Raw genomic sequence first — 24,719 nt, 5'->3', positions numbered from 1 at the left:
TTGTTATAGGATGCTGCTGGACATCTAACAAGGCCACGCCTTTAGACTTGAAGCACTGGATAACGAGGTTTAACTTCACCACCAAAACCGTGCACATCCCATGGAATCTAGTAACTCTAGTTACCATTATCATTAGAATCGTTTAGTTTGAAATTTGTTAAAACTATTTCTTTGAAGTGATTTGTGAATCAACTTTGTTTTGGATGGTAATTTATTAAGTAATATAATTGTTTGATTATTATTTTATTATTTTCAATGTTTTAATTTATTTAATATTCTTAAGGTGGTGACTACAATCAGGTAAAAAATTTGGATAACAACTACTGACTAAATTTCCATGGTTTTCATGTTCACAAATTCGTAGGAGGAAACGTCACAAATATGCCACAATTGTGACTATTGTGTTACTATATTTCAGTGGCCAATTATTACAAATTGTGACATTTGTTCGGTAACAAGTTATGACGGATCTGTGACTATAATAGTAACAATTTGTGACAAACAGTGACAGTTTTTTGTCACAATTTGTGGCATATTTGTGACGTTATTATCCGTTACAAATTGTGTCTTTTCTATGACTGTTTTCATATAGTCACAAATAGTGACCAATTGTTACCATGTCAATCGTTACAATATTTTGTGACATTTTTGAGACTTAAATAAATTTGTGACCATTTTATTGTGACGTTTTAAAATTTGTATCATTATTGTCACAATAAAAAAATTGTGACTAAATATGTATATATTGTGACCAAAATAGTGGTAACAATGTTCACGTTTTTTTGTAGTGCTCCTACAACGATTCCAGCTACAGATCTCCACAAAAACAGCCTCAAATCACCCAAAACCCTCAAAAATACTCAAGAACCTTTTCTCTCTTTTGTTTCCTCTCAAAAACGGCCAAACTCGCCGAAAGAGACAAAATTCGAGTTTAAGGGTTTTCCCTAAACCCAAAACGCAGCGTTTACCTTAAAACTCGACCGAGAAAACCGAACCTGCATCGACCGATGCACCTATTGCATCGATCGATGCACTCCTAAACCGGGAATTTGGTTCGCCGATGTAACAAACACACATATTTTATTAGCTATACATAGGCATGACCAGGGTTACGGTTGTCACGGTTATGGTTTATTAACCATCGGTTATGGTTAGAAATTTTGTTTAACCTTAACCATAACCGTTTAATAAACAGTTAAATGGTTACGTTTAAATACGGTTCCGGTTCAAGCGGTTACAGTTATATACGGTTACGGTTATTTGATAATATGATATGGTTGATATTATTTGATGATGTAATATAATTGATCTTATTTATTTATAATTAATATGTTCTTATAGTGTACTCATATTTCTATATACCATATGATTCATATTAAAATTTATGAGAAAAGAAATGATTTTGTTCTTAGAGTTTGATTGTTTAACAAGTTGTGTGGTAGTCTAAAAAAAAGGTTTTTCAGTGGAAGAATGTGAAGAAATTGACGAGGAAGAAGAAGAGAAAGAGTATAACGAAGAACCATAAGGTAAAAATAACGATAACAATTACCACAAAATTTGACAATGAAAATGACAAGAAAGAATATGAAGAATAATAAAACATTGAATAAAAAATATGAAAATATACGTGGTAGAGATCAATTAAATATGAAAACGAGTTACTATCATTATTATAAAATTGTTTCGTTTTTCTGGTGGTCATAGAAATGGTTTAGGATATGTGAGGTTATCATTTTGATTTACCTCGCCTGGACGTCGAGTTAAATTCATGATTTTTTTTATCAGATTTGATTTTATAACAAAACTGATTTTTATATTTTAAAAAATTGTATATCTGAAATTTAATTTTTTCCTTAATACTTAATTTTTTTTATAAGATAATATTTTACTACCGTCATCAATCGTATATAAATTTTATCAAAATATATCAAATAAACCAACGCGTAGCGTGGGTTCAAAACCTAGTAATGTAAAAAAATTTCCATACAACTTCGTTAGCAATCATGTTATCGAAAGAAAACAGCCCATCCTATAACTTTTCAGCCGGCATGGAGTATCTTTTTCTATTGGTTGAATTATTTAAATAATTAAATATTTGTTATTTCTTAATTTTTGTGTTTTTAGCTAAAAAAATTTATATAATGGAAAAGAGGGAAAGTTTTTAAAGTAGATTTTAGTTTTAGTTTTTTTTAAGGTGTAAATTATTTTCTTTTAAGATTTGAGGGCCTACACAACCTTCGCTAAAATTTACAAACTTTTTTTACATAAACTAGCTCAATATAGATAATTATTAATTAAGATAAAACGTAGTAATTTTCCAGAGTGTAGACAACAAACATAATTTCAAAAAAAGTATAGACTGCAAAAATAATATAAAACTAGGAAATATTCCGCGCTTAAAACACGGGTCAACATTTTAAAAAAAAATTATAATACAATAATAAAAGTTATTGTTATATTTTTTAAAAATATAATTTTATTTGAGATAATATTTATTTTTAATTGTTCTGTATATCTATTAGTCTATTTGAATACTAATTATTTTAGAATATTATAGTATTTTATTTTTGACGTATTATTACAGTTTTATATTGTTTGTTTGTTGTATTTGCATCATTATTTTGTGACATATAAAATAGTAATTTTAATATTATAATTGTGAGCAAATAAAAATTAAAATTTATCATCTATATAAATTTAGTTTTACCAAGCCGCCAATGTGGAAATTAAAACACACATTTTTCATAGATTGAGTAATATATCTTCGTTTTTAAAAATTCAAATCATAACATATGTAGAAAAATTCAGCATTTTATTAATGATAAGTATTATATGAAAATACCAAACAATTTGTAAATAAAATAAAATAAGGATGATAGGAGAATCATAATTTGAAATCTTAACAAAATCTTTGAATTTAGTTATTAAAAATAATTATATTGTATACTTGGATATAAATCTTAATTTTTAAAATTCTGATTGGTTTATATTTTTTTAAAAAATATATATTTACTAATTTTGTCTATAATTTATTAGAGAGAGAAAATATATTTTTTTTTAATTATTTTTTCGGATTTTTTTAGATTTGATCTGTGAGAGTTTTTTTTAGTTAATTATATTTATTTAAATTAATTAATTAAGCTTAATTAAAATTTTCTAATGGTAATTGAATGTAATGTTTTACACATTTTACTGTTAGTTTCATATTCGTACTTTCCAATTAATATAGTAGGATTGTGAATTTAACTTAAAATACACCACTAAGATGATTGAAGGCTTGAAGCATAATAAGTATGTAAATCGCAAATATAATATATACCAACTAAAAAACAAGAAACAACAGCCATTTTATCAATTTAATTAGTTCGAGATACACTAATTTAATGACAAAAGTATAATAAACCTCTTAACCTAATACCAATTTTGTTTTTTTTTCAAAGATGTATCCGTTTTGCGCAGGTTGATTAAACACAATAAAACTTCCAAATTGCAAAATATAATATAATTTTTTAAGATACGGCATCATCATTTATCAATTTAATTCTAAATATGCTAAATGATTGATTCGTTATAATAAACCTCCAAACCGCAAATATAATATAAAACCTAAAAAATTGGCGGAATTTTTTTGTTAATTAAATAAATTTTACACTAAAAGTGTTTTAACATACTACTATATAATGATCCGTGGTGTACAGCGTAGGGAAATATTTACGTAAATTTGGATTTGTTTGTTACAAAATAATATTATAAATCTTTTTATTGATTCTATATATTTTATAAAATTATACTAATTTCATATTCAGATTTCGATCCGTAGTCGGTACTACTATTTTGGTTTGGGTGCAATACTAAATTTGTTAATTATAATTTTGGGAAAGTCTAAAAACAAACCCAATAAAACATGTATTAACCCGTGATATGGTATTACAAATTAATGTGATCGTGTTTAGAGATTTTAAGACTTTTAAGACTTTAAAATCATTTAAAAGTCTTAAAAGCATTTTATTTGCCAATCAAGCTTTAATGATTTTTTTTTATTTTTTAAAGTTTCAACAGCCACTTTAATTTTTTCCTTCTTTATTTTCCTTTTTTTTTAAAGCTTCAAAATGACACTGTAAAATCAACGGTTTAAAAAACTTTTTTTTCTTTCTCCATCATGATTAAAAACTCTATATAATATTATATATATTTTTATACAAACCTTTTTTATAGATTAATTATCAGTATTTTTTTCTCTTTCTTTTGATATCCACTTCTCTTCACAAATTTATTATTTTTATCATCACCTTTATATTTTCTTATAATTTTGTTTTTAGTAAAATTACGGTCACAGTTTTAAAAGTTTGTTTTTTAACAATCAGATTTTTACAATTAAAGTATCTACATCCAAAGTCTCTACAACCAAATTTTATACAGCCAAATTTTTACAGTCAAAGTTTCTACAGTCACAAATAACAGTCGTTACCAATCAGGGCCTTAATATTAACACCATTGCAGTTATTGGTATAAAATGTAAGTATATATTAACTTTATATGTAAAAATTATAGTTAAATTATGTATATGTATATTGTCAACATTATACATTTAATATTGTTTTTTCTTTCTCGTGAGGACGAAAACGATTCGACACATTTAATATTGTTTATATAGTGAATATTATCTATAAAAAATAAGTTTTAGCCAATTAAATAGTTTGTTATTGTTTCCTATGATTTTTGAAACAATAAATAGAATCTGTTAAATAATTTCATTAAATAATTTTGATTAATTAAAATGCAATAGCATTTTTCGTAATATACCACACCAAAGCTGGTTGAAATTCTAACAACATTGCTTAAATAAGTATATAAAGATATTTTTAAAATATAAGCAATATTGTATCTTAGTTTTAAAATATATCTGTCATTATTATACGATTTAGATATGCAAATATTTAATCTTAGTTTTATAAATATAATTAAGTTTAATAATTGTATAAAATAGTTTGTTATTGTTTCCTATGATTTTTGAAACAATAATTAGAATATGTTAAATAATTTTATTAAATAATTTCAAAATATTTATTTAATTATTTTATAACCAATATTATTTTTTCTTTTGTTAGTTATTAAATTAAATAAAATGTAATGGCATTTTTTTGTAATATGCCACATAGTAGGGTTAAATTTTAACAACATTGTTTAAATAAGTATATAAAGATAAAATCAATTTTAAAAAATATTATATGATATCACTTCAGTTTAAGACAAATGATAAATATATATGACAACCATTTTGTAGAATTGTTTTGATTTGAAATTCAAACTTTTTAAATTTAGTTGTGTATAGTGTATACCACTAATAGTCTACTAGTGATAGTAGTAACATATATTTTATTTATTTATTAACGGCAGTTTTACATTTAAGAATCGTTAAAAATAATGTTTTTACATTTTTTTTTTTTGGAGAAACCTAAATTTAATAGTAAAGAAAAAAATCAAATCATTCATTCATCTCTGAGCTTTTTTTTGTTTTTCTTCGTCTACAGAACAGAACCCTAATTTCATGTTTTAGGTTTCGATATCTCTCTCTCTCTTTTTCTCTTATGGTTCTCATTTCATTGATCTCCCAATCTCCAGGGTTTAGTGATTCACCCAAACTCTTCCACTAATGGGTGCCGTAGCGATCAATCGTAAGCGAAGCGAAGAATCCTTCAATTTCAATTTCAGTCCACAATCAACCAACCCTTTACGAAATTCTCCGTATTTCCAAGCTTCCAAGAAACGAAGATTCTCATTCGGTATGTCTGATGAAGATTCAGGTAAGACCCAAACAGCTTCTTCGTCTTCTTCAAAAAACCCAACAGTTTCGAGGATTTCAAGGTACCCTGATGCTAAAGCTCCTCTTAGACGAGAGATTCATGCTCCCAGCAGAGGTTTTCTTAGATACGGGAAAGCTAAATCTAATGGTTACTGCGAAAAGGATGGTAATTTCTTTCTTCGTAAGTATGATGATGCAAAGAGGACAGCTTTGGAGGCTTTGAGATTTGTTAAGAGAGATAAAGAGTTTGTTGATTTGTTGAGTGATGATAGTGAGAAGGAAGCTGTTTCTGAAGATTCCAGTGTTGAAGAAATTGAAGTTGTTGATTGTGACGATGACGAGGATGAGGAGGAGAAGTTTGTAGAGGTGAAGAAGAAGAAGAAGAAGAAGAAGAAGGAGAAAGATTCTTCTTCTTCTCATGGTGGTGTTACTACGGATGTTAAGAAAGGGAACAGCTTGAGAGTTGATGATACTAGTTCCATGCTGGATTCGTTGTCGTTAGATAGAGATGCGAATGATGCTTCGAGTCTTGCAGCTTATAAAAAGCTTATGCAAAGTGCTGAGAGGAGGAATTCAAAGTTGGAAGCTTTGGGTTTTGAGATTTTGTTGAATGAGAAGAAGTTGTCACAGCTGCGTCAGTCTCGCCCTAAGCCTGTGGAAAAACCTGTTGAGGTGATACGATTTTTACTAATCTTTCTCGAATTGGATGATATAATCAATGCCACTACTTTATTTGGATTGGTTCTCTAATATGTAGCATAGGCTGAAAATAGTACAATGTTTGTTAGTTGTATTTGGTCATTTAGCTGCAATTATTGTTTTTGCCCACACAGTCAAAGTTCTTGTACTTATGAAGTTCTTGTACTTATGAGAGTAGATTGCAATCTTTGCTTTGAGATCCTTAGTGTGTATATGTCGTTGTAACACCTTATTAAGAAAAATTACTCATGTTTTTGCTGTTGTTAACATTGCTGTTGTTTGTTTGTTGTGTGATTGGTTTAATGAAGGTGCCTCGTGAACCTTTTATACCTCTCACAGAGGAGGAAGAGGCTGAAGTCTACCGTGCCTTTTCTGGGAGAAATAGGTATGGTTTCTTAAAAGGCATAAATAGCATGTTGAGTGTTTTTTTTTTGTGGGTAACCAATATCAATATGTGTACCTTTTTCAGAAGGAAGGTCTTGGCTACTCATGAGAACTCAAACATTGATATTAGTGGAGAAATACTACAATGCCTTACACCTTCGTCATGGCTCAACGATGAGGTACTATTTGTTCGTCATAATGTCGTGCACAGTTATGAGCTCTTAATATTACATATTTTCTTATGCTTTGTTCCTGTCCTGTTTTGTAGGTTATCAATGTCTACCTTGAACTGCTCAAAGAAAGAGAGACCAGAGAGCCCAAAAAGTATTTAAAATGTCATTTCTTCAACACCTTTTTCTACAAAAAGGTTTGTTTTCTTTTCTGTGCTCAGATGATTTTTTAGAAAAATGTTGGATCTTTTTTTTTTGCTTCATGTCAGTTCGTTTGGGTAGCTGCTTCTTGCTTCCGTAAAAAAATATAAGCACTGTTTAGGAGATCTTATATATAGAAACATCAATAGATTTTGGCTCGTTTCTCCCCCATGGTACTCAGTTGTCTCTGGCTTCTGTATCCCATGATTTTCCTGGGACTTATGTTTGTCTTTCTCTAAATGCTTTTTTTTCAGCTGGTAAGCGATTCTGGTTATAATTTTAAAGCTGTCAGGAGATGGACTACGCAGAGGAAGTTGGGATATGCTCTTATTGACTGTGACATGGTATTTTTCGAAGAATTTATATGTTAAAAATTTCGTTTGATTATTTGTGTTTAAATTAGTCTTTGCCCTCTGCAGATATTTGTTCCCGTCCACAGGGGTGTACATTGGACCTTGGCAGTAATTAACAACAGAGATAGCAAGCTCTTGTATCTTGATTCACTAAATGGAGTTGATCCTATGATTTTGAATGCTCTGGTATATTTCAAATCCAACACTTATTTATTGATTATATTGTCTATTAATGACTGACATAATAGAGGCGTTAAAAGATATCTCCATCATCAGTTTTTGATTTTAAAATCTGTATATAGACATTTTTGATATTCTAGACGCTATTATTGCTTTTTCTAAGTAGGAAACTACTGTGAAATTGTTCTAACCGTACATACTAGTTCGTTGTAGCTGATGCCAGGTCTGCTTTTTTGTTTTCAGGCAAAATACATGGACGACGAAGCGAAGGAAAAAAGTGGAAAAAACATTGATGTTAATTCGTGGGACATGGAATTTGTTGAAGACCTTCCCCAGCAAAAGAATGGGTAAGTATTAAGCATATGTGTTATTCAAGTTTGCTCTGTAAATTTAATCTTGAAAAGTGAAACTTACAGCCAAATCAAGATAACGGGACCATTTGAAATCATATGTGCTTATGCTCTTGAGCTCTCTGCTAACTCTTATCTTTTTTCTTTGTTGCACTTTTTATGTTTTCAGGTATGACTGTGGAATGTTTATGCTTAAATACATCGACTTTTTCAGTAGAGGCCTGGGTCTATGTTTCAGCCAGGTAAGCTATAAGAATCCACACCCGTAAATGCCTCAAGAAACTGTTGTTGAGTGTTAACTGGAGTGTTTGAATCAATATGGGATTAGTATATATCGCGCAAGCAGTTTATATCCTTAGCATGTTCTATGAATTGATATAAAAACATTTGTATTACATTGGTGCAGGAACACATGCCATACTTCCGACTAAGAACGGCTAAAGAGATTCTGAGACTGCGAGCTGACTGAAGTTGCTTGGGCTAATGTATTTTCAGCTTTTAGGAATGCTATTTTTGCTTGCCATTGTTGATTTGTTCAAACTTTAAATTCCACTCCTATTAGGCAGTGAATTACGCAGCTTCAAAAGCAGAGGTAAACACTGAGCTAGGCCAAAGCTCTTTGCTTCTTCTGTATGATATATTTTTTGTTTGTTTGAAACTGTAGATGGAAGCGTTCGGCTCTCTAGTGTTTATTTTATGTTTGAGTAGTCTAACTGAATATATGAATAGTTGGAAACCTTAAGGTTCGGAACTGCTCCATTTTTTAGTTCTCTACGGTCTCGTTAAGAGTTGATCTTAACTACATCAAGTATCATTGCCAATTCCATGAACTATGAAAATGAGCTGCACAGTTTTCCCCAATAATAGTATAATAAACATATATACACAAATACATCTGTTACATACAACAGACAGCTGCTTTAAATTAGAGTTTTCCAACATGACTGTAACTATGAAGAGAACTTCAATTCACATTTCATTGTCAAAAGGGTTATGTTGTAGGTAGAAGACACTGAACACTACAAATGTTGACAAGAACACAGAAAACAAAAATGTTTCTAAAAAAGGGCTCTACTTTTTCTCGAAATGTTAAAATTTGCCCCAAACGTTTTCCTTAGTCCCATTTTGAATTTTGATAAAGAACGAACACAGATCGCGGGAAATCCAAAAACTTTTGAAACCAATTTTACCTAAAAATTCTGTGAAATCCAAATTCTCGTTCAGTAGTAGAGAGAGTGTCGCCATGGATGAGGAGCTTTTGCTTACTAGAATCATCACAGGAATCGAAGGAGGAGGAGAAGACGATGAATCTCACTACCAAGACCTCGTCACAGATCTCAAATCTCTACTCGATACAGACGACGACGAAATTCTCAATCGATTCTACGGCAGCCTCTCTTCGGTTGCTTCGTCGTTTCTCCGCTGCGTCTCCGCCGCCATGGATTCGCCGGTTGAATCAGGCCGTCTCGCTATTTTAGCCTCCGACGCGTATCTCAGTCTCCTTCTTTCAACGAATTGCCCCGTTTTCACTTTCTTCTCTCCGATTGCGTTTCTCTCTCTACTGGGCTCAATCCGCCGCTACCTCAAACGCCGTAACCGTGACGATTCGGCTGCTCAAGGGAGTAATTCGCAGCGGGAGAAAGGGAATAAGAAGAAGAGAGGTCGCGGTAAGAGAAACCTAGGGTATGAAGATGATGGGGGTGAGACTGAAGAAGGTGGATTCGATGCGAAATTGCTGTTTAGAGTCCTCGATCGATTAGGCTTGGTTCTTAGTTTTGTTCATTTAGATAGATTTCCAGATAGTTTGAAATCTTTGGTACAAACTGTGAGTGAGATTCCTCTATCGGCGTTGGAACACTCTGGGTTTTTAAATTATGATAGATTGATGGATATGTGTGGGAAGATTCTGGGTGGAGTGTTGAGTCCTGACCATGGAGATATGGCAATCACGGCGGCTGAGATTTCAAAGTCTTTGACACCGTTGCTTCTTATGGGTAAACATCAAGCGAGAAGCTTTGCGTTAGGTTTTGTGTCAAGGAAACTGATGGGTTTGGCTAAAGATAACTCTGGATTGAAAAAAGTTGTTTCTAATTTGCCTAAGTTTCTTGTTCATAAGTCACCTGAGAAGGCTGAGCCGCGTGGATTCGCAGTAGAGGCGATATTGGAGATAGTTAAGGCAATGGAGGTTGAGGACCAATCAGACTTTGTTGATTTTTTAATGAAGATGTGTCAAGGGAAGTCTAATTATAGAATATTAGCTGTTGATCTTATACCTCTGTTGATAAGCTCATTAGCAAATCCCTTAGGAGTTATTGGTTCAGAGGATGGGTCGAAAGATTCTTGGGGATTAAGTTGTCTTGATGCGTTACTTAAGCGGTGTTCAGACACGAATGCTTTAATTAGAGCTCGAGCTTTGTCCAATTTGGCTCAAGTCGTGGGGTTTTTGTCTGGTGATGCAAGGAGCAGGTCGATACTAAAACAAGCCCTTGGGTTTAACGATGAGACTTCAGAGGGAAAAGGGGTAGTAACTGAACTTTTGAAGAAAAGATGTGTGGATGAGAAAGCGGCTGTAAGGAGAGCAGCTCTTCTTCTTGTGACAAAATTGACTTCCCTTATGGGTGGTTGCTTTGATGGTAGTATCCTTAAGACAATGGGTACTTCCTGTTCTGATCCGCTCGTAAGTATTAAAAAGGCTGCAATTTCAGCCATTTCTGAGGTATGTTATCTGTAACTCAGTGTCTTCTTTCTTATTTACCCCTAAAGTTAATGGAATTATATATGGGTCTGCTTTGTCCTTTATTAGCTCAAAGTTAAGGAGACTAAATTTGCAAGCCAAAAATGTTTAAAGATGAATGAATGAAAATACACAGCAACTGTTTATGTCGATTTTATACTACATTCTGATGATTTTTATACTAATCTTCTCCCTAAATATAGGTTAGGCTAATGACTTGTTATCATATTTCTTCCGCTTCTTTTTCTTTTTTTTGGTAAGGGTTCCGCTTCTTTTTCTTATGCGGTGATGAAAATTGATTATCTTCTTCTGTTCACTGTAGGCCTTCAGAATATGTACAGATGAAATTGTGACCACTGAATGGTTACATTCTGTTCCTCGAATGATCATGGATAATGAAAATAGCATCCAAGAAGAATGCGAGAATGTCTTTCATGAACTAGTTCTGGAAAGAATATTACGAGCTGGAAATGTGCTTTCTCCAGACAGTGCTTCTCTCCCTAACAACGGGAACACTACTTCAAAAAATCTAGACGGAGACATTGAAGCCTTGTTTCCAGAAGGAGTCCTGGTTCTCTTAAGGGAGCTTTGCAACAGCGAGGTTTCTCCTTGGGTTACGAAAATATGTGGAAGTTTGGGAAAGAAGAAGCGACTAAAACCAAGAGTTGCCTTTGCGCTCCAGAGTATCATAAAGGAATCTGAATCACTGTGGTTGAGCCGTTCAATGCCAATAAATAAATGGACCGCTCCTGCTGGTGCTTGGTTCCTTCTATCAGAGGTTTCAGTGTATCTTCCAAAGTCTGTCGAATGGGAATTTCTTCACCATCATTGGCAGTTGCTTGACAAGAATGATGTGCAAGGTTTGTCAAAAACCAGTCTATCCATCTTTAGACATCTCAATTAACTGCTTTATGTCTTTACTTGTTGCTACTGGTAGTTTTGTTCTCTTGTTTTAATCCTGACTTCTGTCCTAGCTAAACCAATTCATGAATGTATTTATAATAACTCGGCTATTTTCTGAAGGGCTTGATGAACAAGGTGAGGAACAGGGTGTCGAGTGTAATTCTTCTACATGGGCTGGCGATCGAGTTTGTCTTTTGCAAACAATCTCCAATGTTTCCCTTCAGCTGCCAGCAGAGCCTGCTGCAGACCTGGCTGACAATTTGCTGAAGAAAATCGAAAAGTTTAACCTCCATTCTGCTGAGGTAATAATTAATAGGGACTCTAATAAATACTTTACGTGATATCTCCTATAAAAAATCAAACACATGCTCCGAAAGCGCTAAAAGTCAGTGGTTTCTGTCTTCAAAAATATTCTTTCAGATTTAAATATATGATTACTTCTCTTTAACTGGGACCTGGACGATTGAATTGGCAGATCATTATTAACTGGTTTGAAAATGGAAAATTTTATGTTTAATTCATATATGGTCCATCTGTTCCCAGGATCTTAGTCTATGCCATTGAATGACAGGTCGATGCACATGTTAAAGCATTAAAAACTTTGTGCAAAAAGAAGGCATGCGCCTCTGAGGAGTCTGATATGCTTGTCAAGAAGTGGGTAGAACAACTTTTATCTAAGGCATCTAAGGTCACTGAGAAGTACATCGAGGGGGTCTCTAGTAATAATCATTCTTTTGTTACACCAGCAACACTCGGAAGTAGAAGAAGCAAGAGACTGGATTCTGTGTCCAAGAAGTTATCAAAAGTAGTCACAGCAGTTTATACCATTGGATCTTGTGTCATTATATATCCTTCTGCTGACACCACCAAAATTGTTCCGTTGTTACATACTATCATCACTTCAGGAAATTCTGATTCAAAGCTGAAAAACAAATTGCCACAAGGTGATGTTTGCTTGAAACAAAAAGCTCCTCCTCTCTACAGTCAGTCTTGGTTGACCATGGCGAAGATGTGTTTGGCTGATGGGAAGCTTGCTAAAAGATATATCCCTCTCTTTGCACAGGTCTGTCAATTTGCTGTTTGCTGATTCCAGTTTCCACGATTATTTTTGGAAAGGAAAATTTTTAGTTTTAGTTTCCTTTATCCCTGCAGTTTACTGTAACGTATTTGACTTCGTTGATGCCTTCCTCTTGCAGGAGCTTGAAAAGAGTGACTGTGCAGCCTTGCGTAACAACCTTGTAGTGGCAATGACAGACTTTTGTGTTCATTATACAGCCATGATTGAGTGGTAAATCATCCACAGAACATTAACATTTCATTGAACTTTTCTCAAATGTTAAACATGACTGATACACTCTAATGTTTTTTTACCTGGATAGTTACATACCAAAGATTACAAAACGTCTTCGGGATCCTTGTGAAGTTGTTAGAAGGCAGACCTTCATACTTCTCTCAAGGTTATTACAGGTATTACTATTCTCCACAGATTCTTTATTTTCCGTTGTTGAAAAATTCGAGGCTTGAAGATTGATAAGCAAGCTTGTTGCTATATTGATTCAGAGAGACTACGTGAAGTGGAGAGGAGTCCTCTTCCTTCGGTTCCTTCTATCGCTAGTGGATGAATCTGAAAAGATACGCCGACTTGCAGACTTTTTATTTGGTAGCATCCTTAAAGGTATGAGAACTCGTGGGAGCAACCATGAAATGCATACTTTCATTCCATATTATTGTAAATTCTTACAGAGACACATGATATCTAGGGTTTTGATTATTGTTATGCCCCATCTTGCTTATAGTTAAGGCGCCACTTCTAGCTTACAACAGTTTCGTGGAAGCTATTTATGTCTTAAACGACTGCCATGCCCACACTGGCCATAATAATCCAGATTCTAAACAATCAAAAACAAAGGATCAAGCTTTTTCTGTCAGGTACTTCTGTTAAAGTTATATAGTCTATGCTCATACAAAAACTTGATATTTTGGTGTGGATGATTTTAGTGCTTCTTTTTGTTACATTTGTTCTGTAGAGGGAATGATGAAAGGGCTAGGTCTAAAAGAATGCAGATTTACATTACTCTGCTTAAACAGATGGCTCCAGAACACCTATTGGCCACATTCGCCAAATTATGTGCAGAGATCCTCGCAGCTGCTTCTGATGGAATGCTCAACATAGAGGATGTCACTGGTCAGGCAGTCCTACAGGTAATTTCCAAATTGCTCCACAGCTTATTATTTCTTCTCGTGATCCGCCTGAGTTATTAACTGGTTTTGTTCTCTCCGTGTAGGATGCATTTCAAATCTTGGCATGCAAAGAAATCCGCTTATCAGTTTCCAGAGGAGCATCGTCAGAGACAGTGGAGATGGAGGAAGAAGGTGGAGACTCCAATGCAGCTGCTGCGAAAGGAAGAGCCATAACGCAAGCTGTTAGAAAAGGTTTGATTCAGAACACCATTCCAATCTTCATTGAGCTCAAGAGGCTATTGGAGAGCAAGAACAGTCCTCTTACAGGTTCGCTCATGGACTGCCTCCGTGTCCTCCTCAAAGACTACAAGAACGAGATTGAAGAAATGCTCGTCGCTGACAAACAGCTTCAGAAAGAGCTTATTTACGATATGCAGAAGCACGAGGCTGCAAAGGCAAGGTCCATGGCTAACCAAGGGGCTGCCTGTGGGACGAGTCGTGGAAACGGTGAACCTGAAGAACCAGCAACAAGCGAGAATGTTAGAGATTCGGGATTGGAATCGAGAGTGGTTGCGGCGGCTGCTGATGCGGTGGCAGCGAAGGCGGCTAGGTCGGTGTTGAAAGAGATAAATGGTGGAGCTGCAACGCCGCCTCTGAGTGCAATGAGTGTTCCAAAGCTAAGGTCGAGCCGTGGAGGTATCCAGAGTGGTCGACCATCGGCTGACGTGTTGGAGTCTTTGAGAAGAAGACCAACGTTCATGTCTGATGATGAGAGTTAGAACTTAGAACTTAGACTCTAGCAATAGCTTTGCTGTAAATGCGTAACTTTGATATTTTTCTTTTCTTGAGATTCGATCGGCACTCTAGTATATTTACTATTAAACTGCATCAGACATTAAATATGAATTTTTAATTAAAAAATCTTAAATTTAATGTGAATTTTAAGCAAAAAAAATTATTCACCTGCAAAATTATGAACAAATTTATTATACAAATTGACCATCCAACTTCACGTAGACAAAGCAATATTCCATACACCAAAATTAGATAAAAACTAATTTTCAAAAAGTAAATTTTTCATTCTTTTGACATTTTTCAGAAGAACAAAAAAAAAAGTAATTCAAAGTCTTAAAATAGATTATCAAAACTAAAAAAAAATAGTATATAGAGCAGTAGACTAATGAATATGAGTGTGAAGAATAGTTTACTCTTTAATTATTATATTTCCAGTAAAATAAGTTAATAATATTCTTTTATTAGTTTCGGTCGGCGCAGTGAAATTGATGTGTAAATAAATAAACTCATCAATAATTAAAACCCCCAATTTGCAAAATTCACTTTCGTATTCTCTCTCTCTTTCTCTGTAAACCCTAAAAAAAAGAACGATGCCAGCTCCGACGACGGAGATCGAACCTATCGAAAAACTGTCACTGAAAAAGCTCAGTCAAAAATCCGTCAAACGAGCACTTGATCTTTTCACTCCTGTCCATGGCCAATTCCCTCCTCCTGACCTCGAAGCGTTAGTCTTCTTCGATCCCCAATTTCTCAATTCCAATCTTCCTTTTTTTTTCCTTGAAAGTATTTACAAAGAGTTCTTCGTTTTTCTTCTTGCAGCAAGAAGATTCGTCTTAGCCATAAGGTAAACGTCACTTCTGTGTAATTCGTTTATTTGAGTCTCTATAATTTAGCTTCGAACTTAGGTTTATTAGGTTTTCTTAGCATTTAAGACTACAGTTACCAATACTGATTAAGATGGTTTATTTGCTTTAACTCTCTGTGATTCACTGATTATAGTGTGTTCTTGAGCTGTGAGTTGTTGTGTATAAGATTGGTTTTGGAAAATTTTCATGTACAGATGAAAGTTGCATATGGAGGTGTAGAGCCTGTGAGTCAACCTCCACGTCAACCTGACCGCAGCAATGAGCAGACTGGACCCTCCAACGCCCTTACCCTCCCAGGTATTTTCCCATATCATTTGTTGGTGAAAGATAAAAATTAGTTTCCTGTTTCCTATTTGAATTTCGTTTAAGCATTTCTTTCTTATTGTCTCTGCTCGATAAATCTTTGCAGGTCCAGAAGGGTCCAAGAGTGTGCAAAAGGGTGTGACAGAGAATGCCCTTGTTGTTGGTCCAACTTTACAGCCTAAAGGCTTGTAAGTATTTCCTTTAGCTGTTGGTTTTGTTGATCTGATATGCTAATTGATGTTCTACTTATATCACGAGGATGCTCATTATATATATTTGGTTCTCGAATTGAAGGAACAATATTGGTCCCTCAGGCAAAAGCACCACCATTATACCTGCCACTGGATCCTCATCATATCAAAGGTTTTTTGTCTCGTCCTTATCCTTGCTTTTCTTCTTCATCTGTATTGAAATTCATTTACATCCATGCAAATTAGACTTCCCCGAACCTGAAACTCTCTAAGCTTGTACCTTTCTAATTCTGGTTCCTTTTTTCTGGTGTGCGTCTTTCTGCGTGTTAAAGGAATCTTTCAACTGCTGCATTAATGGAGAGGATACCAAGTAGATGGCCCCGCCCAGAGTGGCATGCACCATGGAAAAATTACAGGGTAAGATGTGTGGCACCGTACTGTTGATGCATCACAATGGTTTTGGCCTTTCGCTTGTCCCCAGAAGGCTCTTTCTGTTCATTTAAGATGTTTCTTGACTTGTGGTTAATTTTTGTTTTCACAGGTCATTCAGGGGCACTTGGGCTGGGTCAGATCTGTCGCATTTGACCCGAGTAATGAATGGTTTTGTACTGGTTCAGCTGATCGTACCATCAAGGTTATAGAGAGTATTTCTTCTTCATATAAATTTTTCCGAATCTGTTTTCTTGATTCAAAACTTCCATCCTGTTGGGAAACTTCCACAACTTTAGCGCTTGTAGATGCAATCCTGAATGAAGTACACTTTCTGAATTGCTTGCTTGTGTTATATTCACTAGATATGGGATGTAGCAACTGGAGTTCTGAAGCTAACACTTACTGGGCATATCGAACAAGTACGAGGTTAGCCTCTTAAATTTCTTCCAGTTTCTTTCTTATAATCTCTTAAATTTCTTGCATTTTATCTCGTTAGACATCTCAATGATTATCACTCGAGAACAAGTACAAGTTTAGGCTTCTTTTATTTTTTGAATATTGTTACAGGCCTTGCTGTAAGCAATCGACATACCTATATGTTCTCTGCTGGTGATGACAAACAAGTCAAATGCTGGGACCTTGAGCAAAATAAGGTTACAACTCTATTCTTTTCCTTATCTGAACAACTCATATCTGTTATCTAATGCTCGTGGATTACTTTGATAGGTTATCCGTTCTTATCATGGTCACTTGAGTGGTGTCTATTGCTTAGCTCTCCACCCAACTTTGGACGTGTTACTAACTGGAGGGCGAGACTCTGTCTGCAGGGTTAGAAAATATTTTAAAATACTAAATCCTTTGTTTGTTAGTATATATATTGCTCTGCTCTTTTGATGCTTGAGCTTTACTGAATTTTTCCATGTTTGCTTATTTGCAGGTCTGGGATATTCGTACCAAGATGCAAATTTTTGCACTCACAGGACATGAGAACACCGTTTGTTCTGTTTTCACTCGGCCAACTGTACGTATCTTTTCACATGGACTTCTTGTTGTTGATTTGGATTTCTTTTGGAATCTTCTTATCATGGTAACTGGAACTCACTTTGATCTGTGATGATGCAGGATCCACAAGTTGTCACTGGATCCCATGACACCACCATTAAATTTTGGGACCTTCGATATGGTATGTCTTATCATTCTAACCATCTGCTTGGACTTAAAAGCCATACTTCTTACATCCCTTCTCATTGTGTAAACATTGGCGCAAGTATATGGTTTCATTTGAATAATGCTGGATTATATTATATGCAGGCAGAACAATGGCAACGCTAACACATCATAAGAAGTCTGTCCGAGCAATGACTCTCCATCCTAAAGAGTATGTATAGTTGCATGGCATCCACCATGTCTTTCCAACAGCCGAGTCTTTAAGACACTCAACCTACTTTTCCTAATGTTCTCTCTTTGTTTGTAGGAATGCATTTGCTTCTGCATCAGCTGACAACATCAAGAAATTTAGCCTCCCAAAGGGAGAGTTTTGCCACAACATGCTGTAAGTCTCTGCTGGATAGATATATATCCATTCTTTGGCATCCTTAAAGCTTTTGAAATAAGAGATATCATATATTTGTTGACGTGTTTGAACAATGTTGTCTTTCTCCATGAAACAGTTCACAGCAGAAAACCATAATTAACGCAATGGCTGTGAACGAGGATGGTGTAATGGTCACAGGAGGTTAATAATTTTATTTCTGACTCTCTTTCTTTATGTGATTGTTTGCTTTCATTATCATTTTCAACTAAAATTGATTCTGTGTGCGAATTAAGGTGATAATGGAAGTATATGGTTCTGGGACTGGAAGAGTGGTCACAGTTTCCAACAGTCAGAAACTATTGTACAGCCTGGTACGTATATTCACATATCCTGTTTCATGTTCCTTTGCTCTTGATCTACTGGTAATGGTAAGATGTAGAAGTCTCAGTATGTTCATTTAACGTAGTCAATTTTGAGTCTTGCTGAAGACCCAAATTTCAGAAGTGTAATATGATTGAGAGCTCGAAGGAAACCAAGAAAGTTTTGAAGACGTAGGATTAGGGTTTATGTAAGTGATAGTAAAAGGGTCCTAATTTATTGTGGTTGGGTACATCTTATATGGCAGGTTCACTGGAGAGTGAAGCGGGTATATATGCAGCGTGTTACGATCAAACAGGTACGAGACTGGTAACATGTGAGGCCGATAAAACAATAAAGATGTGGAAAGAAGATGAGAATGCAACTCCAGAAACACACCCGATCAACTTCAAACCGCCAAAGGAGATTAGGCGTTTCTAATTGTATTAGCATCTCAAAGCGCTGTGTTGAAATCTGACTAATCGTCATGATTCTGGTTTTTGGATCAACTTGTCAAAGGTTTAGGCGGGGAGAGGAAAAAAAAAAAAACGGGCCATGTACTTTTATGTATTCTAAAGGCATTTGTAATTTACTCTTAACAAAAGTAGATCATGTACTTTTTCTTTTAATGTTGAGAGAACGTTTAACTTTCATCTCCCATCTCTTAATTTCTCTTTTTTGAGTTTTTTTCTGAAGTTGTTAGTTTGTTACGACTAGATTGGAATTTAAGATATAATATGTTGACATATGGATCATTTAGATTTAGTATATGCGTTCGGGGGCATAAGAAACCAACCTTTTAAGACGAAGAAAAATCATGAAATAATTAAATGATTAATATGGAAGCACTAAAAAAGAGACGACGCTGGTCATGAAGCTCGTCTGGCACGATGACAGTCATGACACCTGTGTCACTGTGTGTGTTGTTATGTGATACGCACGTAAGTAAGAGACACGTTTAAGGGTATCATCATCATTCAGATCTCACCACCACCGACGTCTTCTGATCTTTTGTACCGAAATTACTTGTTTATTCGCAGATCTTTTATAGATCTTTTCATTTTTCTATAACTTGGAAGTATCGTCAAGTGGAAGACGTACATTGGTTTTTATTTGCTCCAATACAATTAGAGCAACGCACCTTCATGACTACAACAAAACAAACTAAAATGTGATTTTATCATCAAATTTAAACTATACCAAATTACAAACAGTTTTCTTCACTAATAGTCCCTTCTTACACATTTACAGTTTTTTAACCTTCTCTTCTTTACTCTTGGCAGTAATTATGAGCAGTGGGCCCATAGTAAGGCCCATTAGCCCAAATTTTTCTACCGTTGTGTATATAAAGCGCGCCCAAAACCCTAAAGAAAGACTCTCATAAAACCATCACCGGAGAAAACCTGACGGCGGCTTAGCACCGGTGGCTACTGCAAAAAAGATTGTTTTCTTCTTAGGCTTAATACTTGCCTTTGAAAGAATATAACGATCTTTGTTTTTGCGGTAGCTAAAACGCTAAGCTCTATATCGTCCAATCTTTATAAAATTAATATTTCGTTATATTCAAATAAGAAAATGGCCGCTCGTTCACTCTTCGGCGCCCTCAAGCATATTTGCTCCGCCACATCTGGCAATCTTACTGGTTCCATTGTCTTAAGGTACTTGTGCCGTGTGCGTAAAAGTTACAATAATCCATTTTTTCCAAGTTACGATTTACGAACTTACGATATATATATATATATATATATATACATATATACATATACAAACTCTTTACTTACTTAGATCTATTAAAGATACTTATGCATGATGTTATCACCTTTTTCTCGTTATATTCTCTAATTTTTCCTGTTTGGAAAAATATATAATCTTACCCTGAAAATAAAATATATAATCAATGTCGTATTGTTGTTATTGGGAGTGTAGGAGGAGTTACGTTGCGACATCCCAGAATGTGACAGCAACAGGATTGAGTAAGGGAGGTTCCACCAGAGTTATGGTAGGGAAGATCGAACAAAGGGCTTTAGATCAAGAGGCAGAGTCTGCTTGGGGACCAGATCCAGTCACGGGATACTACAGACCCTCCGATCGTGCGGCTGAGATTGATCCAGCGGAGCTTAGAGAGTTGCTTTTGAAAAACAAATCCAAGTCTTTCTAAAAGGATTCTGATTGGTCGGTTCCAGGGGAAGGTTGTCGTAGGCGATTATGTTGATTCCGTGTGTTGTCTTTTGTCTTGTATCTGTGTACGGGAGCGTTTTAAGTAAAAAAATAAAAGATAATATTTATAATAGTTCAAAAATATAATTTATGTATTTTATCACTACAGTTATGATTCTCGAGTCTCGACCAACGTCAACAAAAACGAGATACCTTCACTATCGACTTATATTGTTACCATACAGGCCCGGCTCAATATTTTTTTGGTCCCTGTGCTCCAACCAAAAAAGGGCCCTTTGTTCTCTGTATTTTTCTTCTAGATTTTTTAAAAATACATCATAAAACACTAAAAAATAAGGAAAAAATTTTGGGGACCCTGTGCTAGTGCACCGCTTGCACACCCTTAGAGCCGGGCCTGTTACCATATTGTTTATATATATCAAATACAGCAAAGATTCTATGTGTTAGTATTATGATGGTTTCACCAAAGTTTTGTTGAGGCTGTAATACAATGCAACCGGGCTATGAGGATTGAGAATATGATGTTATCTGGCCCCATTATTGGGCCTAATCGAGTAACAACAATGTACGAAGTACTTGGTTGCCACAATCGATTATGAATGAATCGTGTTGAACTGTGTAGGGGATATCAAGATCTTTGCATCATTTAAGCTATGCCGAGATAAACATTTTTGGACGCCTTGAGAAGATGATAAACCTTGTGTCCTTCCTAATGAACCAAATTAATTGTGCCACTATAGTGTAAAAGTTTTTCAAACCAGATTTGAAAAAATAAAAAGAGAATTGTGGAACCAATGAGAATGAGTGGTGCTGTGGTGGTATTGGTTTTGTTTCATGATCCACCGATACTTTTATATATGAGGATAAGTTATGGTCAATATAACAGCGTCCAAGAATATGTAATACTCCATCTCTAAATTAATCTAATTTTATCCAAAAACTAACGTACACAAAATCGCACACCACAATAGATGGACACAAAAATAGAAAGATTTATATTTATAACTATGAGACCCAGATTAACAAGCTCTTCACGATATAAAACAAAAAAAAAAAAATCTAGTAAACTGATTTGTTGTAAAACGAAAGAGAAATAGATTTAAGAGAGGAGAGGGACATCACGTGATGTGAGACCTTCCTCTTCATCTTGAGCAATCTCACTAACGCCGTTGCTTAAACCAACCGGTTTGGCATTTCTATAAATTCCATAAAGTATGAGTTGCATTGTCCCAAACACAAACCCTACTCCATTTGGCACCTACTCATTTTTTAACCACAAAAAGAAAGAAAAAATTATTATAAATTAAGCACAAAATACTTTATTCTCAACAGCATAATCAATCAAATTTCAAACACCTATCCAAAACCTCAAGAAGACGCATTAGGGAAAAGACCCCACGAAATAGTAGTTGTTGCATATTGTAGACCACACACTTTAATTTTCTAAAAAGATTAATTGTTTGTAAACATCACCACAAAAAATCATTTGTTTGATGTTGGAGGCTTGAAGTCCACATTTTTAAATTTCTTAAAAAAAAACATTATGCACATAAATCTACATTTTCTACCAGAAGATTTTTTTTTTCCTTATAAACTAGGTGTCATGAAAAAGACAATATATTTTAGTGGTTGGAATATTAAAGAGACATGGGGTCGATTGAAATAGCTTCGTTGAGTTTTCGTGTTTTGTTCTTTTGTGTATGTCCAAAGCCAAAGACTATGAGACACTGGGGACAGCATGAGAGCGTACGTAGGAGTTATAACCATAAATAAGTATGTATGTGATCAAAACAGTAAAAACAAAAAAAAGAACGATACTTACGAGTAAGAAGACGTCGTGTTGGAGTGAAGCATAAACAGCCCAAATCGCGCCGTTTAAGAAGAGAAAAAACGACAACCAAAACGGCATGTATTTCACGCTCTTTGTCGTCACTACTGTTTTCTGTAAATTTAATTAACGAAGACACTATTAAGTTTGTTTTATTATAATAACAGATGATAAACTAAAAAAACACAATTTTATTTATTTTTGTCGCCAAAAAATATGAAAACGAAATGATACGTATATCACTATATGTCTTTATCTAAGATTTTATATATAATGGACCCACGAAAAAAGTCGTGGTGCATTATTATAGCTGGGAAAAAAAAAATACAACAATTGTGACGTTTATATTCAGATTTTAGATGTAGAAAAATCTAATGACGTACAAGTCTTTCTAATTGATATGTGACTTTGATTTTTTTTAAAGACGTGCTTAAAAGTTAAAAAATGCCATATGGTGGTTGTTGGTTTATAAATATGATGATGATTGCATGTGTGAACGAAAATAACCTTTATAAACTAAATGAACAACTACCACAAAAATGAACCTAGATATGCCTTATTTCTGAAAGAAAAAAAAACAAATAAAAAAATAAATCTACTATAAACGATATTCGAACTCCACTAACTAAAAAACAAAACTAAATTAATTAAAATCATTATGTTTTAATACAAAAAATTTAGTCTTCAGACCAGGTGGGTCACTTTTGATTATGGACGGCCACAAGAAAAAAAGAAAAAAACAATTATTAATTTATGCAAATTCAAAAAGGACCAAGTGGGATATGAACAATGAATGATATCATAATTTCAAAACGTGGGTGATATAAAAAGTACCTAAACGCTACTAAACGCAATGAAATTGACAGATAGGTGGAAGAAATTAAGATTAAGGAATGAACTTACCATAGCAGAAAGAGGAGAACCATACATTATAATATTTAGACCAGCAGATATGAAACCTATCGATTGAGAACGCATCTTCTCATCTTCGAACGCACTTCTCGTTGCTACAATCGCTACGATTGGGAAGAATACGTTCAACATCGCTACCACTATTATTGTGTTCAACTGTCAAAAGAGAAACAAAAGTAACAACATATCAATTTGAGCATAAAAATATATAAAGTTTCAATCATACGAACCAAAACACTTTTGTAAAATGTCGAAATATATTGGAAAATTTTACTTTACAAGTCATCCTAGACTCCCTCCTAGTGTATATATATTATAACAAGTGGATCAAATATTTTAATCAACTTGACTTTAGGGAGAAAAACATTAATCAATTTAAAATGCGACAGAGAAATCTGATAATCAGATCCAAATCTGAATAAAAATGCATCAAATAAAAAAAAGATTTTAACCAGCTATCATATAAGAAACACTGAAGATCATACACATATATAATAACAAAAAATATGAAAAAAAACCTTGAGATGTCGAGGGGCATAAAAGAGAAAAAGTGAAACGTAGATGGTTTCAACAAAAGCACCAAATCCATTGACGGTGGAAACAAGATACTCTCCGGGAGTAACGATGCCGTAATATGTCCATAAAGACGATCCTAGCAACGTGCAAATATATGGCAAGCTTTTGTACTCCTCCGTCGATCTCCGCTTCACTATTTTCCAAAACGTCTCCCTGATGATTTTGTAAAATAATTTTGGACCGATCGATGTTAAAAAAAATTATAGAGTATATGACTCAATTTGGTTACTTGTTACAAAACTTAAAAGAGAGAAAGAGAGTGAGCTCACACTGGTGAGAGGAAGACGAGAACGGAGATTACATTTCCTGCGTCGTTCAAACACCAAATTATAAGATAAGAGGTTACCGACACACATATATGTTACATCATCATACAAGATCGTGAAGATGTGTACGTAGTAGAGATCTTATAAGAATACGTGCAAAGAAGGTATTACCTATGACTCCAATATAGAAACTTGGCTCTGCCATTTTTGGAGACAGAGTTTTGAGAAAGAGAGAGAGAGAGAGAGAGAGAGAGATGGGGAAGAGGAGGAGGCTACTTACTTAATTCGGGAAACGTGACTTTTGGGTTTTATAATGTTTTTTTTTTTGTTCACACTATAATGTATCCAAGTATGCAACTGTGTATATTGGTGTGATTGGTGGTTACTATTGGATGAATGACAAGAAACACACATTCATGAGCTGGGGTAAAATAAATTATAGGAATAAAATAAACTAGATACTGGATTTTTTTTTTTCATGTTATAAAAAATAAGGTTAGTGGAATATAGATTTCCCTACATG

At 34.4% G+C, this 24,719-nt stretch overlaps 5 protein-coding genes across 6 annotated transcripts; 4 read left to right on the top strand and 1 right to left on the bottom strand.

Moving 5' to 3' along the window:
* Positions 1-5,445: 5,445 nt before the first annotated feature.
* LOC104732052 (ubiquitin-like-specific protease ESD4) lies at positions 5,446-8,906 on the top strand. Its single transcript, XM_010451579.2, has 9 exons — positions 5,446-6,475; positions 6,811-6,887; positions 6,972-7,065; positions 7,155-7,253; positions 7,512-7,601; positions 7,677-7,796; positions 8,034-8,137; positions 8,310-8,382; positions 8,547-8,906. Exons 1-9 carry the CDS (start codon positions 5,654-5,656, stop codon positions 8,607-8,609), a joined length of 1,542 nt encoding a protein of 513 aa, XP_010449881.2. The 5' UTR covers positions 5,446-5,653; the 3' UTR covers positions 8,610-8,906.
* Positions 8,907-9,144: 238 nt separating this feature from the next.
* On the top strand, positions 9,145-14,891 carry LOC104733610 (condensin-2 complex subunit CAP-D3-like). The gene is made up of 10 exons (XM_087479705.1): positions 9,145-10,856; positions 11,197-11,734; positions 11,898-12,079; positions 12,349-12,840; positions 12,974-13,065; positions 13,157-13,244; positions 13,338-13,452; positions 13,574-13,706; positions 13,805-13,979; positions 14,063-14,891. Exons 1-10 carry the CDS (start codon positions 9,384-9,386, stop codon positions 14,735-14,737), a joined length of 3,963 nt encoding a protein of 1,320 aa, XP_087335831.1. The 5' UTR covers positions 9,145-9,383; the 3' UTR covers positions 14,738-14,891.
* Positions 14,892-15,231: 340 nt separating this feature from the next.
* On the top strand, positions 15,232-19,089 carry LOC104732051 (protein pleiotropic regulatory locus 1). Its single transcript, XM_010451578.3, has 17 exons — positions 15,232-15,477; positions 15,573-15,597; positions 15,814-15,916; positions 16,029-16,110; positions 16,217-16,285; positions 16,446-16,530; positions 16,655-16,747; positions 16,908-16,971; positions 17,113-17,198; positions 17,272-17,373; positions 17,483-17,566; positions 17,668-17,728; positions 17,857-17,923; positions 18,020-18,097; positions 18,216-18,280; positions 18,373-18,450; positions 18,705-19,089. Exons 1-17 carry the CDS (start codon positions 15,344-15,346, stop codon positions 18,875-18,877), a joined length of 1,449 nt encoding a protein of 482 aa, XP_010449880.1. The 5' UTR covers positions 15,232-15,343; the 3' UTR covers positions 18,878-19,089.
* Positions 19,090-19,525: 436 nt separating this feature from the next.
* On the top strand, positions 19,526-20,726 carry LOC104732050 (late embryogenis abundant protein 41). The gene is made up of 2 exons (XM_010451577.3): positions 19,526-20,094; positions 20,363-20,726. Exons 1-2 carry the CDS (start codon positions 20,012-20,014, stop codon positions 20,592-20,594), a joined length of 315 nt encoding a protein of 104 aa, XP_010449879.1. The 5' UTR covers positions 19,526-20,011; the 3' UTR covers positions 20,595-20,726.
* Positions 20,727-21,439: 713 nt separating this feature from the next.
* On the bottom strand, positions 21,440-24,597 carry LOC104732048 (bidirectional sugar transporter SWEET17). 2 transcript variants are annotated; one of them, XM_010451575.2, is made up of 6 exons: positions 24,368-24,597; positions 24,200-24,236; positions 23,873-24,083; positions 23,346-23,510; positions 22,437-22,556; positions 21,440-21,872 (listed from the first exon to the last, which is right to left on the bottom strand). In XM_010451575.2, exons 1-6 carry the CDS (start codon positions 24,399-24,401, stop codon positions 21,714-21,716), a joined length of 726 nt encoding a protein of 241 aa, XP_010449877.1. In that variant the 5' UTR covers positions 24,402-24,597; the 3' UTR covers positions 21,440-21,713. The 2 variants fall into 2 exon arrangements, with proteins under 2 accessions (XP_010449877.1, XP_010449878.1); XM_010451576.3 differs by having other exon boundaries at positions 21,509-22,341; positions 24,368-24,509.
* Positions 24,598-24,719: the final 122 nt, after the last annotated feature.

The sequence above is a fragment of the Camelina sativa genome, chromosome 12, assembly GCF_030686135.1.
Source record: "Camelina sativa cultivar CO46 ecotype springtype chromosome 12, ASM3068613v1".
Classification (NCBI taxonomy): Eukaryota; Viridiplantae; Streptophyta; class Magnoliopsida; order Brassicales; family Brassicaceae; genus Camelina; species Camelina sativa.
The sequence above is the reverse complement of the archived record's forward strand: the minus strand, read 5'-3'. Positions and strand labels throughout refer to the sequence as shown.

Excerpts from the sequence above, each read along its gene's own strand:
- LOC104732052 (XM_010451579.2), top strand. The coding sequence starts at position 5,654 with ATGGGTGCCGTAGCGATCAATCGTAAGCGAAGCGAAGAATCCTTCAAT. Across the intron at positions 6,476-6,810 it reads CTGTGGAAAAACCTGTTGAG|GTGCCTCGTGAACCTTTTAT; the intron begins GTGATACGATTT and ends GGTTTAATGAAG. Across the intron at positions 7,254-7,511 it reads ACACCTTTTTCTACAAAAAG|CTGGTAAGCGATTCTGGTTA; the intron begins GTTTGTTTTCTT and ends CTTTTTTTTCAG.
- LOC104733610 (XM_087479705.1), top strand. The coding sequence starts at position 9,384 with ATGGATGAGGAGCTTTTGCTTACTAGAATCATCACAGGAATCGAAGGA. Across the intron at positions 10,857-11,196 it reads CAATTTCAGCCATTTCTGAG|GCCTTCAGAATATGTACAGA; the intron begins GTATGTTATCTG and ends TGTTCACTGTAG. Across the intron at positions 13,707-13,804 it reads GATCAAGCTTTTTCTGTCAG|AGGGAATGATGAAAGGGCTA; the intron begins GTACTTCTGTTA and ends TTTGTTCTGTAG.
- LOC104732051 (XM_010451578.3), top strand. The coding sequence starts at position 15,344 with ATGCCAGCTCCGACGACGGAGATCGAACCTATCGAAAAACTGTCACTG. Across the intron at positions 15,478-15,572 it reads CCTCCTCCTGACCTCGAAGC|CAAGAAGATTCGTCTTAGCC; the intron begins GTTAGTCTTCTT and ends TTCTTCTTGCAG. Across the intron at positions 18,281-18,372 it reads TGGTGTAATGGTCACAGGAG|GTGATAATGGAAGTATATGG; the intron begins GTTAATAATTTT and ends GTGCGAATTAAG.
- LOC104732050 (XM_010451577.3), top strand. The coding sequence starts at position 20,012 with ATGGCCGCTCGTTCACTCTTCGGCGCCCTCAAGCATATTTGCTCCGCC. Across the intron at positions 20,095-20,362 it reads ACTGGTTCCATTGTCTTAAG|GAGGAGTTACGTTGCGACAT; the intron begins GTACTTGTGCCG and ends TTGGGAGTGTAG.
- LOC104732048 (XM_010451575.2), bottom strand. The coding sequence starts at position 24,401 with ATGGCAGAGCCAAGTTTCTATATTGGAGTCATAG. Across the intron at positions 23,511-23,872 it reads ATGCCCCTCGACATCTCAAG|TTGAACACAATAATAGTGGT; the intron begins GTTTTTTTTCAT and ends CTCTTTTGACAG. Across the intron at positions 22,557-23,345 it reads GTTCTCCTCTTTCTGCTATG|AAAACAGTAGTGACGACAAA; the intron begins GTAAGTTCATTC and ends TTAAATTTACAG.